This window comes from Mobula birostris, chromosome 1 (genome assembly GCF_030028105.1).
Source record: "Mobula birostris isolate sMobBir1 chromosome 1, sMobBir1.hap1, whole genome shotgun sequence".
In the NCBI taxonomy this organism is placed as follows: Eukaryota; Metazoa; Chordata; class Chondrichthyes; order Myliobatiformes; family Myliobatidae; genus Mobula; species Mobula birostris.
In genome coordinates, this window is record NC_092370.1 from 61,653,905 (window position 1) to 61,671,070 (window position 17,166).

General features: G+C 39.1%; 1 protein-coding gene across 5 annotated transcripts in view; it reads left to right on the forward strand.

Annotated features, from left to right (window-relative positions):
- The window catches only part of smchd1 (structural maintenance of chromosomes flexible hinge domain containing 1), a 169,004-nt gene that overhangs the window by 20,911 nt on the left and 130,927 nt on the right, over positions 1-17,166 (forward strand). For 4 of the 5 annotated variants that reach the window (XM_072255886.1, XM_072255895.1, XM_072255904.1 and 1 more), the window contains exons 5-11: positions 3,216-3,349; positions 4,335-4,449; positions 5,517-5,636; positions 6,578-6,744; positions 11,005-11,095; positions 15,004-15,214; positions 16,218-16,335. In XM_072255886.1, coding sequence (XP_072111987.1) covers positions 3,216-3,349; positions 4,335-4,449; positions 5,517-5,636; positions 6,578-6,744; positions 11,005-11,095; positions 15,004-15,214; positions 16,218-16,335 — 956 coding nt within the window. Of the gene's footprint in view, positions 1-3,215; positions 3,350-4,334; positions 4,450-5,516; positions 5,637-6,577; positions 6,745-11,004; positions 11,096-12,527; positions 13,468-15,003; positions 15,215-16,217; positions 16,336-17,166 lie in introns of those variants that run through there. The other variant, XM_072255923.1, reaches the window with a different exon arrangement.

Genomic DNA, 17,166 nt, shown 5'->3' on the forward strand with positions numbered 1-17,166 from the left:
GGACAAGGGAGTCGCGTAGGGAGCGATCCCTGCGGAAAGCAGAGGGGAGGGAGGGAAAGATGTGATTAGTGGTGGCATCCTGTTGGAGGTGGCGGAAGTTATGGAGAATTATATGTTGGACCTAGAGGCTGGTAGGGTGGTAGGTGAGGACAAGGGGAACCCTATTCCTAGTGGGGTGGCGGGAGGATGAAGTGAGAGCAGATGTGCGTGAAATCATGGAGATGCGTTTGAGAGCAGAGTTGATGGTGGAGGAAGGGAAGCCCCTTTCTTTAAAAAAGGAGGACATCTCCTTCTCCCTAGGCCTCCTGTTCCATGATCCTGTCATATCCCTTTTGCCAATCAACTGTCCAGCTCTTGGCTCCATCCCTCCCTCTCCTGTCTTCTCCTATCATTTCGGATCTCCTCCTCCCCCTTTCAAATCTCTTACTGGCTCTTCGTTCAGTTAGTCCTGATGAAGGGTCTCGGCCCAAAACGTCGACTGTACCTGTTCCTGGAGATGCTGCCTGGCCTGCTGCGTTTACCAGCAACTTTTATGTATGTTGCTTGAAATTCCAGCATCGGCAGATTTTCTCATGTTTGCGTTTTCAAATACAAGAGTATGGGCAGGGTAGTGGTCCCTCACTTGAAGCTTAATAGGAGTTGGATGATGCAACAAGACAATGATCTGAAACACAAGAGTAAATCAACAACAGAATGGTTTCAGTTAGTCAGTGGGTGCCATCCCGAATCCGTGGTTGGCGGCTGTGCACCTCCATCTTCTTCGATCTTGCGACAGCACCGAGTACAGCCTCTCCTCCAGTTTGTTTTTGCTGGCTGCTTTGGCACCACCCTGCGCCGCCCCTGCTGAACTTGAGCCCGAGGCTGTGTCGGCCTCCAGCCGCGGCTGCTTCTTGGAGCTAGGCCCTTCCGTAGGCGGAGGCCTTGGGCAGGTCCAGGCACACGGTGCAGCGCCCGAGTTCATCATGTCTCTTCTAAGTGCATAGTATACGATTTGGAGATACATGGTGAGGCTTTAATCTCTTCCATGGAAGATGGCCTTTGGCTCACAAGGAGCTCAACTGTCCTTTGTCAGGACTTATTTTTTTTAGTCCTGCTGTCCTCACACCCTCCTCACCAGACTAAGTCCGGTGGGGGAGCCGGTCCAAGTCGCTGAGCACTCGACCATGGCCCCCAGCCGAGCACCAGGCACCCCCCCCCCCCCCCCCCCCACCACCACCACCAGCGGCGGAATCTCTGAGCATCCGGCGCCCGACCGAAAACCATGGTCGAGTGGCCCGCGACCAAACTGGAAGTCTTTTTAAACCAGAATGTTTTAAAAAGAAGAAAATTTGTGTTTTGGAATGGCCAAGTCAGAGTCCAGACCTTAACCCAATTGATATGCTGTAGCATGATCAGAAAAGGGCTGTTTAAGCAAGGTATGCCAGAAATATTGATGATCTGAAACAGTTTTGTATGGAGCAGTGGTCTAAAATTCCTCCTCGCTGTTGTTCAAGTCTGATCAACAGCTACAAGAAACATTTGTTGGATGTTATTTCTGTTAAAGGAGGTACTACCAGTTATTAAATGCGATGGTTCACATACTTTTAGCAGCCTGGACTGTGAATGATTAAACAATGTGTTCAATAAAGTCATGAAAAGTACGATTGTTATTTGTGCTATTAGTATAGGCAGATTGTGCTTGTCTATGTATGTGACAGATGAAGATCAGACCACATTTTATGAGTAATAAATGCAGAAAACCAGGTAATTGCAAAAGCTTCACAAACTTTTTCTTACAACTGTCTGTTTTCTGAAAATCATTTCCAATTTGAATTTTGATAGCTACTTGTTTATATTTGAAATAAAAATGTCATATAGGTATTTGCCATGCTGTAATAAAGTATGATTGCACTATGGGTTAAGACATTTCCAATACAAATGTGAAAAGAGAAATGACAGGTGATCTTACTGAAATGTAGTATTCAGGGTGGATGCTGAGAAGACAGGGAATGAAAGGATTATCATATGAAGAGCGATTGATGGCTCTTGGCCTTTCTTCTAAATTTCATCAAGTACTGAGGGAGGATCTCATTGAAACCTATGAAATGTTGAAAGACCTAGACAGAGTGAATGTGGCGAGGATGTTTCCTGTGGTGGTGGAGTCTGGAACCAGAGGGCACAGCCTCAGAATAGAGGGACGTTGCTTTAGAACCAAGATGAGGAATTTTTTAGCCAGAGGTTGCTGAATCTGTGGAATTTGTTGTCACAGGCGGCTCTGGGGGCTAGGTCATTGGGTGCATTAAAGGCAGAGGTTGATAGGTTCTTGATTAGTCAGGGCATGAAAGGTTACAGTGAGAAAACAAGAGAATGGGGTTGAGAGAGAAATGGGTCAACCATGATGAAATGGTGGAGCAGACTGTATGGGCCAAATGGCCTAATTCTGCTCCTACATTTTATAGTCTTATAAATTCCCTCTCAGCTTGATTTGAAATGGTTGACCCATCATCCTGAAACTAGTCTAAAACCAGTTTTAGAATGAAGGGTCAACCATTTCAGATTAAGGTGAGAAGGAATTTCTTCTGATGGTTAGAGGACTGAGAACGCAGAATCATTAATATATTTAAGGCAGGGATTAAGACATTTCAAACAGGACAGTCAAGAGATTTGACGAAGGAGCTGGAAGATGGTATTGAGGCCAAAGATGTGGATCAAACAAGACCTCATTGAATGGTTGAGCAGACTTAACCCTGTTTCTTATGTTTGTATATGAGTTCAGAATCAGAATCAGGTTTAATATCACCAGCATATTTTGTGAAATATATTAACTTTACGGCAGCAATACAATGAAATACATGATAAACAAAAAAACCCTGATTTACATTAAGCAGTTATGGTTCTCAGCAGCAGCAGGCTAAAACCAGAATATTTGATGATTTCAACTGTTTTCAATGGGAGCTACTGCTGCAGGTCAACAGTGTTTGGCGGCCTGGAAGTGCATTTATAATGAATGAGGAAAATGCATAGAGAAAATAATTATATAACTATGGAGAAAGAACTGATGTATGGGACTGTTCAAAAACAACTGGTGCAACTGGCTGCTTGACCTTGTGTATGATTCCATATTTGGGTTCCAATTTCATATCTGCACCTTTGTACAATTATTGTCCATATTCTCCCAGTTGTGTCCAGCTTACAGATTGTCATTTAACTGTGGCCTATTTGTCTTTTTTTTAAAGTTGTTTGATGAATCTCAAGGTAAGCCAGCTGTGGCTGTAATTGACAATGGGAGGGGAATGACATCTAAACAACTTAACAACTGGGCTGTATATCGGCTTTCCAAGTTCACCAGAACTGAAGACGACGTTGAAAGGTTTGTTTCTTATATAAAAATGCATTTAATTTAATTTGAATGAAGGTAGTGGTTCATATTGCTCATTGCTGTTTAAATATGTAGAACTTTTCATCATCAAGTGGCCTTCAAATGGAAACCGGTACTGGCGTGATTTTCCAAGTAGTTTAAAATGATTTTCCCTGGGTGAAAAACTATTTGGGGCTTTATTGAAATGCAAAAAAAAAGCCCCGACAGATGCTGAAAATCCTGGAATTGCCACTGGATCCAACTTCCTATTTAAAGTAGTTTACATGTAGACAACAACAAGACCGGGTTTACAAGCATATTTTTTCTCTTTCTGGAGTTGCTTATTTACAATCAGAGTGTTTTTCTCATGAAGAATGGCCACAGAATGGAGTGCTGTAGGGAGACTGCTGCACAATGGCCTTTACCTCAATGTGAATGTGTATCTTTAGAAACAGTAATAAGAGAGAAAATATATAAAGAATTGGATTTGTAGCAAGAATTGAACAAGATATTGTCATTTCTTTGAATAAATAAAGTTCAGTACTTCTAAAATAAGCCTTGTAGTATTAATAATATATTGTATCCTTGTAAAAATAGGTTTTTTCTTGAACATCCTGCTACAGTGTATATGTAGGTCCTGGTATTGGACCTGCGTGTTATCAGGGTAAGACCTGCACTAACAAGTCTTAGGTTTGAATAACTTGAATCATTTTAATCACAGAGAACACCAGTTCTCTGTGTCTTGGAGTATTTGTCTAGTTTATATTCTACAAAGTCAGGTTAACAATTAGATAAACATTTTCAATTAGTTTACAGTAGCACTAATTATATAATCCTTTATCTTTGTGTTGACTATCAGCATCAAATTAGGCGAATCTGCTAATAACAATTAGTACGTAATAAACAGTGAGTATATCTATTTTGGAAGCAAAATATTAAGTTGATGTCGAAATGTTCCACAGATTTCAAAAGGAAAGTATTATTCTTATTTCCTCAGTGACCACTCAGGATATGTTCGTCCATCTGTGGTGCCACGCAGCCTGAACAGTGACATTTCATATTTCGGTGTTGGTGGGAAACAAGCAGTTTTCTTCATTGGCCAGTCAACTAGAGTAAGTTGATAAATTTAAGAATACTAGCGCATGTTTAATATCAAAAGATTGCTTTTAGCAACTTCTGAATTTAAGTTTTTGAATAAAGCATTGATTTTTTTTTTCTTCAAGCTGTTCTGATGAAATTAGAACATATATGTGTCCCTATAGTAAGTAGGGTGAGTCATATCTTTGTTAGAAAAAACTGAGGGCAAAGTAGGAGCTGTGTGTAGTTAGATATCACATTAAGTTGATCTTGCTGGAGGCAATTCCTGAGAACTGTTGGTAACCCTGAAATGCACAAAATCAGTGTTTGGGAGAGGAACACAAAACAGCTGTGAAGAGAGAAGGTGCAGGTGCAGGAAGAGCAGCAGGCTGGTGTCACTGATTTGGTGAATGAGTGAGTCTTAGTGGTTTTGATTCTGCTCAGCTCAATCCACTTTATCTAGCTCCTGATTGTTGTGATGTTTGGGTTGGGCGAAGTCATATGGAACTGGCCTGTTCCTACTTGGCAGATAGTGTTGTAGCCCCTCTGCAGCTGACAAATCCATCCTGCCTGTCTCCCAAATGTCCAGGTTATTTGTGAATCAGGCATTTGTAATCTAGAGAGGACCTGTACTTTCTTGAAATGTAATACTGCAAAATATTTGTTTTTTTAGTCTTACAGTGAACTTAAATTATTTACATGGAAAAACCAAAGTTAGTTCTAATCTACATAAAATTGTACAACATGATATTTCAGTAAATTGTTCTGTGATCATGGTTTCATTTCAAAAGATCTTTGAAAAATAATACATAACTGCATCAGTGCAGAAAGCAACATGTTTAATTGGAATATACTGAAGACTTCAGAACTGTATTTTGGTATACCGTTAATATTTTGCTGAAATTATATACTCATTACTAGTTACGCAAAAGTATAATTTATGAAGTGTTATGTATTTTTAAAAAATTAGTTAATTCAAGAGTGCAGTAGTTACATTTTTTACCAACTATTTGTAATAGTTATTTAATTTATAAGAATCAAAATATAATGGGTGAAAATTTGTTTTCCAATTGCATGTTTTAGCAAGACTTTTTATCCCCAGATGATAACCAAACCAACAGATTCACAAGATGTGCATGAGCTGATACTTTCAAAAGATGACTTTGAGAAGAAAGAAAAAAATAAGGAAGCAATATACAGCGGGTTCATCAGGAACAGAAAGGTAGTGTCTTCGAGGCCTTTGCATTTTAGAGTGGCAATCCAATTGAGGGAAAATCTGACTTGTGTTTAATCCCAATAGATTTCTTGAGTAATGCAGTCTAATGAAATGAATGTTTTGCATGCCATTACTAATTGCCTGATGTACCTGATAACTAAATGAGTTTGGATTGAAGTCACATGAATTAATTTGCTTATGACATGCAACTGATTAGTTAACATGGATGAAGCTGAGGTAGTTTAATCATGCAATCAAGAGAAAATCTGCAGATGCTGGAAATCCAAGTAACACACACAAAGTGCTGGAGGAACTCAGCTGGCCAGGCAGCATCTATTGAAAACAATACAGTCGACATTTCGAGCTGAGATCCTTCAGCAGGACTGGAGAAAAAAAGATGAGTAGATTTAAAAGGTGGGGGGAGGGGGGAGGGGGGAGGATGAAGTAAAGAGCTGGGAAGTTGATTGGTGTCATGTTCCCAGGAAGGATACATGGCTGTTGTAAGCATGTGGCCGAAGAGTCGGAGGGCCTCAGAGGTCACAGAGTGATAGCAGTGAGTGAGGGTTTCACTGAACTCCCGTCAATGGGAAGATGTAAACTTCTTCAGGGTAGGCATCCCTGGAAAGACTTTGCAGTGTAGTAATCCAATCACAAACAAGACAAAATCCAAGCAAAATGCTAGAGGAACTCAGCAGGCCAGGCTGTATCTTTGGGAAAGAGTACAGTCGATGTTTTGGGCTGAGACCCTTTATCAGGACTGGACACACACAATTCTAGGTTATCAGTTAACCCATTTAAATTCAGTTTTTGTACATGGATGTTGGTTCATATGGTAGACATTTAATTGTTGAGAAAGATGGTGTGCATTTTGAAATCTTGTTGCTTAAAATTTGGCTGTTAAGTGACAGAAAATCATTCTGCTATACTAAATGTTTCTTTATCAATAGCCAACTGATTCAATGCATGTCACTAGTGAAGATGAACGATTCCTTCATAGCCTCATAATGGAAGAAAAAAACAAGGAAAGCTTTACTGCTGTAGTAATTACAGGAGTTCAGCAAGCTCACATACAATACTTGAAGAGCTACTTTCATCTCTGGACTCGGCAATTGGCGTAAGTAGCAAGTGTCAAATGAATATAACTACCTTCCGATCCATCAATCAACTGTTAAGTCACCTGAATTTCACCTTGAGCCTCATGTCATTATTACCATAAACTATACTGTGGCCTAAAGTGGATATAAGTGGAGTTGTTCATGGGGAAATAGGTTAGCATTTTAGTTTATAGAATCTATAATATGATCCATGCAGTCATATCTATGTAAGTAGATTTTTAAAATATTTGGGACTGCTTGTTATTTGCATTCTACAGGGATCTATTACGTGGAGACAACATTAAAGTTTGCCAGTTTTACTACTATATTTTTCCATGATGTATGTTCATGAATAGTGGTATGCTCCAGTTTAGTCCCTGGTTTATTCTATCGAGCAATTGTTGAGCCTTCCTCACCAGATTCTTGTTCCTCTGATACTTATCAAAGTTCAAAGTAAATTTATTATCGAAGTACATGTATGTCACCATATACAACCATGAAATTCATTTTCTTGTGGTTATTCACAGTGAATATCAGAAACATAATAGAATTAAAAAAAGACTGCCCCCGATAGGACGGAACACAACCAATGTGAAAAAGACAATGCACTCTGCAAATACAAAAAGGAAATAATAATTAATAAGCAATACATATTAAGAACATGAGATGAAAGTCCTTGAAAGTGGAAACAGTTCAGTGAGTTGGTTGAGTGGAGTTATCCCCTCTGGATCAAGAGCCTGATGGTTGAGTGGTAATAACTGTTCCTGAACCTGGTGGTGTGGTTTCTGAGGCTCCTGTATCACCTGCTCAGTGGTGGAGAGGGTTTTACCCATGATGGACTGGGCCCTATCCATTACTTTTTGCAAGCATTTCTATTCTTGGGCATTGGTGTTTCCATACCAGGCCATAATACAACCAGTCAGTATACTCTTGGCCACACATCTATAGAAATTTGTTGGAGTTTTGGATGACATGCTGAATCTTCACATACTCTAAGAATAGTCAATGCCATGCTTTCTTAGTAATTGCACTTTCATGCTGGACCCAGGCCAGATCCTCTGAAATGAAAATACCAAGGAATTTAAAGTTGTTGACCCTATGCACCTCTGATTTCCCATCTCTTTCCCCCCCCCCCCCACCCCCAAGTTGAGGAGAGGGGCTCATGGATCTCCAATTTCCTCCTCCTGAAGTCAATAATCATCTCTTTGATCCTGCTAATATTGCGTGAGAGGTTTATGTGGCACCACTCAGACAGGTTTTTATTTTCCCTCCTATATGCTGATTTGTCACCATCTTTGATTCTGCAAGCTACAGTGGTGTCGAAAATATTGCTTTAGAGCTGTGCTTCGAACAAACAAAACAAATGAACAGGCCATTTGCACTCACTAGGTTCTGGAATGTTTCCAGAATACTTGAAAATTCCATATGTAACTCCACTCTTCAAGAAGGGAGCGAGGCAGAAGAAAAGAAAGTATAGGCCAGCTAATCTGGCCTCAGTAGTTGGGAAGGTATTGGATTAAGGATGAGGTCTCAGGATACTTGGAGGCACATGGTAAAATAGGCCATAGTCAGCATGGTTTCCTCAAGCAAAAATCTTGCCTGACAAATCTGTTGGAATTCTTTTAAGAAGTAACACACAGGATAGACAAAGGAAAATTGGTTGATGTTGTGTGCTTGAATCTTCAGAAGGCCTTTGACAAGGTGCCACATGAGAGGCTGATTAACAAGCTACGAGTCCATGTTATTACAGGAGAGATTCTTGCATAGATAAAGCAGCAGCTGATTGGCAGGAGGGAAACAGTGGGAATGAAGGGAGCCTTTTCTGACTGGCTACCGGTGATTAGTGGTGTTCCACAGAGGTCTGTGTTGGGAATGATTTTTTTTTACTTTATATGTCAATGATTTGGATGATGGAATTGATGGCTTTGTTCAAAAGTTGGTAGACGATATGAAGATAACTGAGGGGCAGGTAATATTGAGGAAGTAAATGGCATATTGAATACAGTGTTTATAAGTATATAGTCATGCATTTTGGTAGAAGAAATAAAGGGGATGACTGTTTTCTAAGTAGAGAGAAAATACAAAAACTGAGATGCAAAGGGACTTGGGAGTCCTTATGCAGGATTCCCTAAAGGTTAATATGCAGGTTGAGTCTGTCGTGAGGAAGACAAATGCAATGTTAGCATTTGTTTCAAAAGTACTAGAATATAAAAGCAATGATGTAATGTTGAAACTGTTTAAAGGGCTGGTGAAACCTCACTGGGAATATTGTGAGCAGTTTTGGGCCTCTTATCTTGGAAAGGATGTGCTGAAACTCAAGAGAGTTCAAAGGAGATTCATGAAAATGATTCCAGGATTGAATGGCTTGTCATATGAAGAGTGTCTGATGGCTCTGGGCCTGTATTCACTGGAATTCAGAAGAACGAGGGGTGACCTCATTGAAATCTATTGAATGGTGAAAGGCCTTGATAAAATGGATATGGAGAGGATGTTTCCTGTGGTGGGAGAGTCTTAAGACCAGAGGACACAGACTCAGAACAGAGGGGCATCCTTTTAGAATGGAGATGAGGAATTTATTTAGCCAGAGGGTGGTGAATATGTGGAATTCTTTGCCATAGGCAGCTGTGGAGGCCAAACTTTAAATATATTTAAGGCAGAGGTTGATAGATTCTTGATTGGTCAGGGCATGAAGGGATATAGGGAGAAGACAGGAGGTTGGACTGAAAGGAAAATTGGATTAGCCATGATGAAATGGTGGAGCAGACTCAATGGGCCAAATGGCCTAATTCTGCTCCTATATCTGATGATCTTATGGTCAATGTTGTGCCAAACCAGCAAAAGTGCAAATCAAAAGCACTCAAACATTAATCCCTCCTTACCTCTATAATGCCCATATCCCACCATCTTCCTTACAACCATGTACTTATCTAAACGTCTCTTAAAAGCCTACTGTATTTGCCTTTACCACCATACCAGGCATCCAACACACTGGGTAAAAAAAAAACACTTAACCCTCACATCCTCTTTGAACTACCCCCTCTCATTTTCGATGAATGCCCTCTCGTGTTAGCCATTTCAGCCCTGGGAAACAGATACTCCCTGTTTGCTCTCTCTGTGCCTCTCATAATCTTATAAAGTTCTATCAGATCTCCCCTCAGCCTCTGCCACTCCAGAGAAAGCAACCCAAGTTTATCCAGCTTCTCATGATAGCACATGGCCTCTAAACCAGATAGCATCCTGGTAAACCTCTTCTACACTCTTTCCAAAGCCTCAACATCTATCTCTGGTGGGGCGACCAGAACTGTGTGCAATACTCCAGTTGTGGCCTAGCCGGAATTCTATAAAGTTGCAACATAATCTCTTGACCTTTGAACTCAATGCCTCGACTAATAAAAGAAAGCATTCCATAAGCCGCCTTAACCACAGTTTTAAGTATAAAGTGAGTAGAGTAGAGGACGAAGCACACAGCCTTGGATGCACCTGTGCTGTTGGAGATTGTAGAGGAGATGTTGCCAATCCTGAGCTGACTGGGGTCTGCAATTGAGGAAATCCAGGATCCAGTTATGTAAGGAGGTATTGAGGCTTAGGTCTCAAAGCTTATTGATTAGTTGTGGAAAGATGATAGTATTGAATGGTGAGCTGTAGTCAATGAAAGAGGATCCTGATGTTTGCATCTTTGCTGTCCAGATATTCCAGGATTGAGAAAAGAGCCAATGAAATTGTATCTGCTGTTAATCTGTTGTGACAGTAGACATATTGAAGTGGATCCAAGTCGTTGCTCAGGCGGGAGTTGATTTATTTCACTACCAATCTCTTAAAACACTTCACCACAGTGGATGTAAGTGCTACTGGATGATAGCCATTGAGGCAGGTTAACACATTCTTAGACACTGGTATAATTGAAGCCTGCCTGAAGTAGGTGGTTACCTTAGACTGCTGAAGCAAGATGTTGAAGATATCGGTGAACACGCCAGCCAGTTGATCAGCACAGGTCTTTCGTACTTAAGGGAAATAGTTTAAGCCACCACGACAACTTCCTGTCAATATTCTGATTCTTCCTGTAGTTCTTAGATGCTAAAATGGGATATATTTGTCTTTAAATACACAGGAATTAAGATTTCATATCCTTGCATGAACTTTGATTACGAAGGCCTATCATCTCCTTAGTGTCAAAGTCTATTTGTTTCATACACTATATATTTTTGGCTCTGTAGTTACTATATTACTGACAATTTTTAACTGATAGATGAAAAATACTAATATTCTTGCTGTATTCTTAGACATATTTATCACTACTATATTCATGGACCCAAAGGAAATGACATGGAGGCCAATAAAGAAGTCGGGTATTTCAACAATATTGACATAGAGGCAAGTTTGTACTGACTGCTGGAAAAATTGTAAAAGAAAATCATGTTAACTGTTCTTTGCAAGTTTATTTGAGTACGTGAGATGTTGCTCAAACTATTATCAGACCTGGACGAAACCACACGGAGTATTGTATGTAATATACTTGTTCAAAGAGGGATTACAGCATTGTTTCACTAGACTGGTACACTGCTTAGTACATCTTTCTCTCTTTCAAATGAGGAAATTAATTTGGCTGAGCCTCTATGCTATTGAGTTTTTTAAAAATGAGAGCTGGCCTTATAATGTAGAAGGCTTGACTGGGGAATGTAGGAGGATATTTCTTCTCGCTGAGGTAAGTAGAGCTGGAGTTAGTGCAGCCAGATGGGTTTGGGTGTGTGGAGAGTGTCAGAATAAAGTGTGGCTGCCTAATACTAAATTGAGAAATTGGTTCATTTGGAGGATAGTCAATTTTTGAAATTCTCTATCTCATCACTATTGTGAATGCTGAGTTCATTTCATTCAAATTAAAATTGACAGGGTTCTGAATATTGAAATAATTTAGGAATTTACAAATAAGGTGGGAAAATGGTGTTGAGGTAGATCAGTCATTGAATAGCTGAATAAGTTCAAAGGGCCTTTTTGCTCCCTACTTGCATTCTTAATTAGAGTTGTTTCATTTACTTTTTATTAAGAAATGGTGATTTTAAATCTCATTTATTTCTTTCCCTAGTCACTTAAAAGATATAATGCTCCATATTTTTGCTTCAGTGTTTCTTTGTTCCAAACGTACAACAGATCTGTTTCACACTGCACATCCAAGTTTATTTTATGTCTATTTGTTTTGTTAGTTTTAAAGTATATTTAAGTTGAAGTGAGGAAAAAGTCTTGTCTTGAAAGGATTGTTGAATCAAGAATGAAAGCATTGAATAAAGCTCAAATAATTATGTTGTCCAATTTCATGACAAATTTGCTGTTTTAAAGAGAACTCCAACACAGAAAATTCTACCGTGGAAATGGATTTCAGTTGCAGTGGCTATACAAATCTTGGGGGTCGTGAAGGAATGATGTGCGGAAAAATGGAATATGATTTTAAATTTGTCTTTTCTGAGTAATGGGAAAGTTCTTCAGTATTATTTATTACTTAAAATTATTAATTTTTAAATTTTATTCTTGCAGACTTTTTGATAGGAAAATATATTGAAAATATGTTTTGGTATTTGTTGGAATGTGAAGTGATTTTGTCATAATAAGTACAGTGTCCGTAAAAAGTATTCACCCCCCCCCCCCCCGGAAGTTTTCATGTTTTATTTTTACAACATTGGATCACAGTGGATTTAATCTGGTTTTTTTTGACACTGATCAACAGAAAAAGACTCTTCCGTGTCAAAGTGAAAACAAATCTCTACAAAGTGATCGAATTTAATTACAAATATAAGGCCCAAAATAATTGACTGCATAAGTATTCACCCCCTTTAATATGACACACCAAATCATCACTGGTACAGGCAATTGGTTTTCGAAGTCACATAATTAGTTAAATGGAGATCACCCATGTGCAGTCAATTGATTATAGTAACACTTCTATCTGGAAGGTCCAATTGCTGATGAGTCAGTATCCTGGCAAAAACTACACCATGAAGGCAAAAGGACACTCCAAGCAACTCCTATTGAAAAGCACAATTGAACAGATGGATGCAAAAAAATTTCCAAGTCACCGAATATCCCTTGGAATAAATTATCAAGAAATGGAAAAAACATGCACAGCTGCAAATCTGCCTAGAGCAAGCCATCCCCAAAAACTAAGTGACTGTGCAAGAAGGGGACTAGTGAGGGAGGCCACCAAGAGACCTATGACAACTATGGAGGATTTACAAGCTCAGTGGGTGAGACTGCGCATACAAATGCCGTGCATCATCAAAAACAGACTATCCTTACCATGAAGCATGGTGGTGGCCGCATCATATTGTTGGGATGCTTCACTGCAGTAGGCCCTAGAAGGCTTCTGAAGGTAGAGGATAAAATAAATATAGCAAAATACAGGGAAATCCTGGAGGAAAACCTAAATTAGTCTGCAAGAAAACTGCGACTTCGGAGAAGATTTGTTCTCCAGCAAGACAATGACCCCAAACATAAAACCAAAGCTACACAGGAATGGCTTAAGAATAACAAAGTTAATGTCCTGGAGTAATCAAGTCAGAGTCTGGACCTCAAACCAATTGAGAATTTGTGGCTGGACTTGAAAAGGGCTGTTCATTCATGATCCCCATGCAATCTGACAGAGCTTGAACAGTTTTGTAAAGCAGAATGGGGAAAAATTGCAGTGTCCGGATGTGCAAAGCCAATAGAGACCTATCCTTGAATGGCTGTATTTGCTGCCTACTTACTTGAAGGAGGTGAGTAATTATGCTATCAATTATTTTGTTCTTTAATAATTGTAATAAATGTAGACCAATTTGTAGAAATTTGTTTTCACTTTGAGACAAAAGAGTCTTTTCTGTTGATCAGTTCCAAAAAAGCCAAATTAAATCCACTGTGATTCAATGTTGTAAAACAATAAAACATAAAAACTTCCAAGGGTGGTGAATACTTTTTATAGGCACTCTATATCTGTTCTCTTTCCTCTCAAGGTTAGGGCACAAGTGTGTTGGTAAACAGTATTCAAGATGGATTTGGTGATAGGAGGTAGAAGGTAGAAAGTTGTTTTTTTTTACTGGAAGTCTAACCAGTGCATACTACAAGAATACTACAGAAACTTGGATGAGAATATAGGTGGTCTAATTAGTAAGTGCTGACTGTATAAAAACGGGTAGTAAATGGAAAAGAATGTGGTAAGATGATGTGGAACTTTGATGTCATGGACCATTTCAAAATTTGTGCAGAATGGTGGAAGATGGGATGCAATCCAGGCAAGTATAGAATAATAGATTTTGGGATAATCAATAGCAACTGTATGGGTATGTACACATTTTGGGAGTGCTGATCTTGGAGGGACCCTGGGTGCAAGTTCAGAACTCCCCAGACATGGAGGCGTGGAGTGGAAGAGTCAGGATGTCACATTGTAGCTGTACAAATCACTGCTCAGGATGCACTTGGAACATGATGTACAATTCTGTGTACTGCAGTAGAAAGGTTATACTGTAGTAGAAAGTGAGCTGAAGAGGTTCACCAGAGTACTGCCTAGACTTATTTCCTGGCATAATTTACATATTACTATTTAACTGTTTATGGTTTTATTACTATTTATTATTTATGGTGCAACTGTAATGAAAACCAATTTCCCCCAGGATCAATAAAGTATGACTATGACTAGTATGGTAGTAGTAGAAAGTGAGCCGAAGAGGTTCACCAGAGTGCTGCCTAGACTAGAGGACTGTGGTTTAAAAGAAATTTGTTGTATTGTTTATTCTCTCTGAAACTTTGGAGGCCAGCGGATAATCTTTATGGAGATTCATAACCATGAGAATAGATGTGTCAGCAGTTTTTTTTCCCCCCTACAGCAGGGGGAAGTCTGAAAACTAGAGGGCATGGATTTAAGATTGGGGGCAAACATTGTGCAAAGTATGGTAAAATGCAATAAGTTGCTAGGGAAATGGTGGGTGCAGATACAATTACACCATTTAAAAGGCATTTGTGTAAGAAAGGAGTAGAGGGATATGGACTTGGTGTGTGGACAAATGAGATTAATGTAGATAGGTTTCATGTTCAGCGTAGATGAGGTGGACAAGAGGGCTTGTTTCTGTGATGCTGTGACTCTTCTGAATACCTCTGTCTGAACTTCTTGGCCTTAAATATTAAGATACAAAAAGATTGAACTGATGAACTGAGGATTTATTCAGTGATTTCTTTATCACAATTTGATTTGATAATGTAACTTGATGTTATTGCAGTGCATCTTCGGTGCTGATGTCTCTTTTCATGTCCCTTTTTAGATCTCAATGTTCGAGAAGGGAAAAGTCCCTAAGATTGTAAATCTAAGGGAAATAAAAGATGACATGCAGACTCTGTTCATCAACACTGCAGCTGACAGCTTTGAATTTAAAGCACATGTGGAAGGTGAAGGGGTTGTAGAAGGAGTAATACGTTATCATCCTTTCCTGTATGATAAGGAAACCTACCCTGAGGATACTAGCTGCCCATTCAGTAAGATTATTTTTCATTTCAATGGTCAACTAATGGACTTGGTAGTGGGGAGGGGACAACTTTGTTCCAATATGGAAGTGTTTGAAGGTAGTTTCTTACATTTGCAGCCTTTGAAGGGAGCAGTAAGTTATTCCTTTATATTGAGGATGAGAAGTTTTTTGTTTCCATGCTTCCCAACTCAGCTGAGTTTTGATTTTAATGTGCATATTAAAGAACAGACCTGGTTGTTTTATTAAAGATATCTTGAACTTCAAAAAACTAAACCTTGTTTGAGAGGAATGGTTATATGTAAATATATATCTTAAGAGTATACTATCTTCAGCAACAAATTACCAGTAGTAACAAAAAGTGGTTTCTTAAATCTCCAAGGGAATTAATTCAGTTAGTTTATTATTAAACCTGCAGTAGATTTAGTCTGTCACTGTTTATCTTTTGATGTTATTCTCATTTTGCCAATCACCCCTCCTCAACCCTAATCCCCCCCTTCTCAACCCCAACGCCCCCATCCTTCCCCCCCAAAAAAACCCCTGGGTATACCTAGTACTGATGTAGTCATGATGAAGGTTCTCAGCCCAAAACGTCAGTTGTTTACTCTTTTCCATAGATGCTGTCTGGCCTGCTGACTTCCTCCAGCATTTTGTGTGTGTTGTTTGGATTTCAGCATCTGCAGATTTTCTCGTCTGGATATACCTATCGTTTACCTGCTCTTGATCCACCCCTTCTCTTTCTGTCCAGATGAAAGGGCCACCACCCAAAACATTGACTGCCCATTTCATTATAAATGCTGTGTGATCGGCTGAGTTCCTGAGGCTTTTGTGTGTTGGTGTTATTTTTGCAGTTTGTTATCACGCTAACTTAAATTTTCAGTTCACGTGAACTTAAAATTTGTATATTGATTATGAACAACATGCATTGTACTTTAAGTAATAGCAAAAATGGAGAAAAAGACATTTCTGTTAATTCAGTCCTCAACCCTTTAAACATGAATTTCTTGACTTTGTAGATGCTGCTGATGATGATGAGGAAGACTGCTATTCTGTTGATAAAGGGGCCAGAGGAAAAAGGCCAATATTTGAATGCTTTTGGAATGGAAGATTAATACCATACACTACTGTGGAAGAGTAAGGATAAGCATACTATTGGGGTTCAGTTTTGCTGGTATTTTTCAACAGTTGCTTTTCAGAGATAATGATTTTGCTAAGCTATGACTTTAGAAGTACTAATGCTTTTTATAACTTAGAGCCTTAGCCCTAGACTATTTCATGGTACTGTAGCTTATTTCATCTTGATTTGAGATGGTTTAATTATTAGATTTTCTGTTAATGCCAGTTATTTTTGTTGCACTGTGTTGTACTATTTTGTTGCATTCAGCTAGAAGGTTACTGAACGGTGATCAAGAACCAAATAATATTTGTCCCATTCTGCTGTCAAGGCATCCAGATTGTAATAATCAACTGTCCAGTCTATTTACACATGACCAAAACTGTGTGGCTTAATTATTACCTAGTTGTTCATTGGATAAACTACAGTAATACTGTGTGTGATAGTTGTAACTCTTTTAAGACGAGGTATTTTAATTTGTCCTGTCTTGGATTTTGAAGGCTCATATTATTGATATCCATAATGTAACTGGATGTCTACTTCCTTGCTTTTGGAACTATCTAGCCATTCTTTAGGTACTATTATAACCTGTATGGGATAGTTTGATCTTAATTTTCAATCCTACCACTCATACAGAATTGCAACTTTTTTAACACATAGGATAGGATATCTAAGATAAATTACTTTAGATTATTTTAATCCATCACTCGAATGATAACATATTTGTATTTGCCCACTTTCCAAACTTCCCTGCATTTGGTCGGCTCCAGTAGATGGGAAGATAGCAAATGTAGCACCTTTACACATAAAAGGAGGTGGAAAGCAGGCTAATACCATCTGTAATTGTGAAG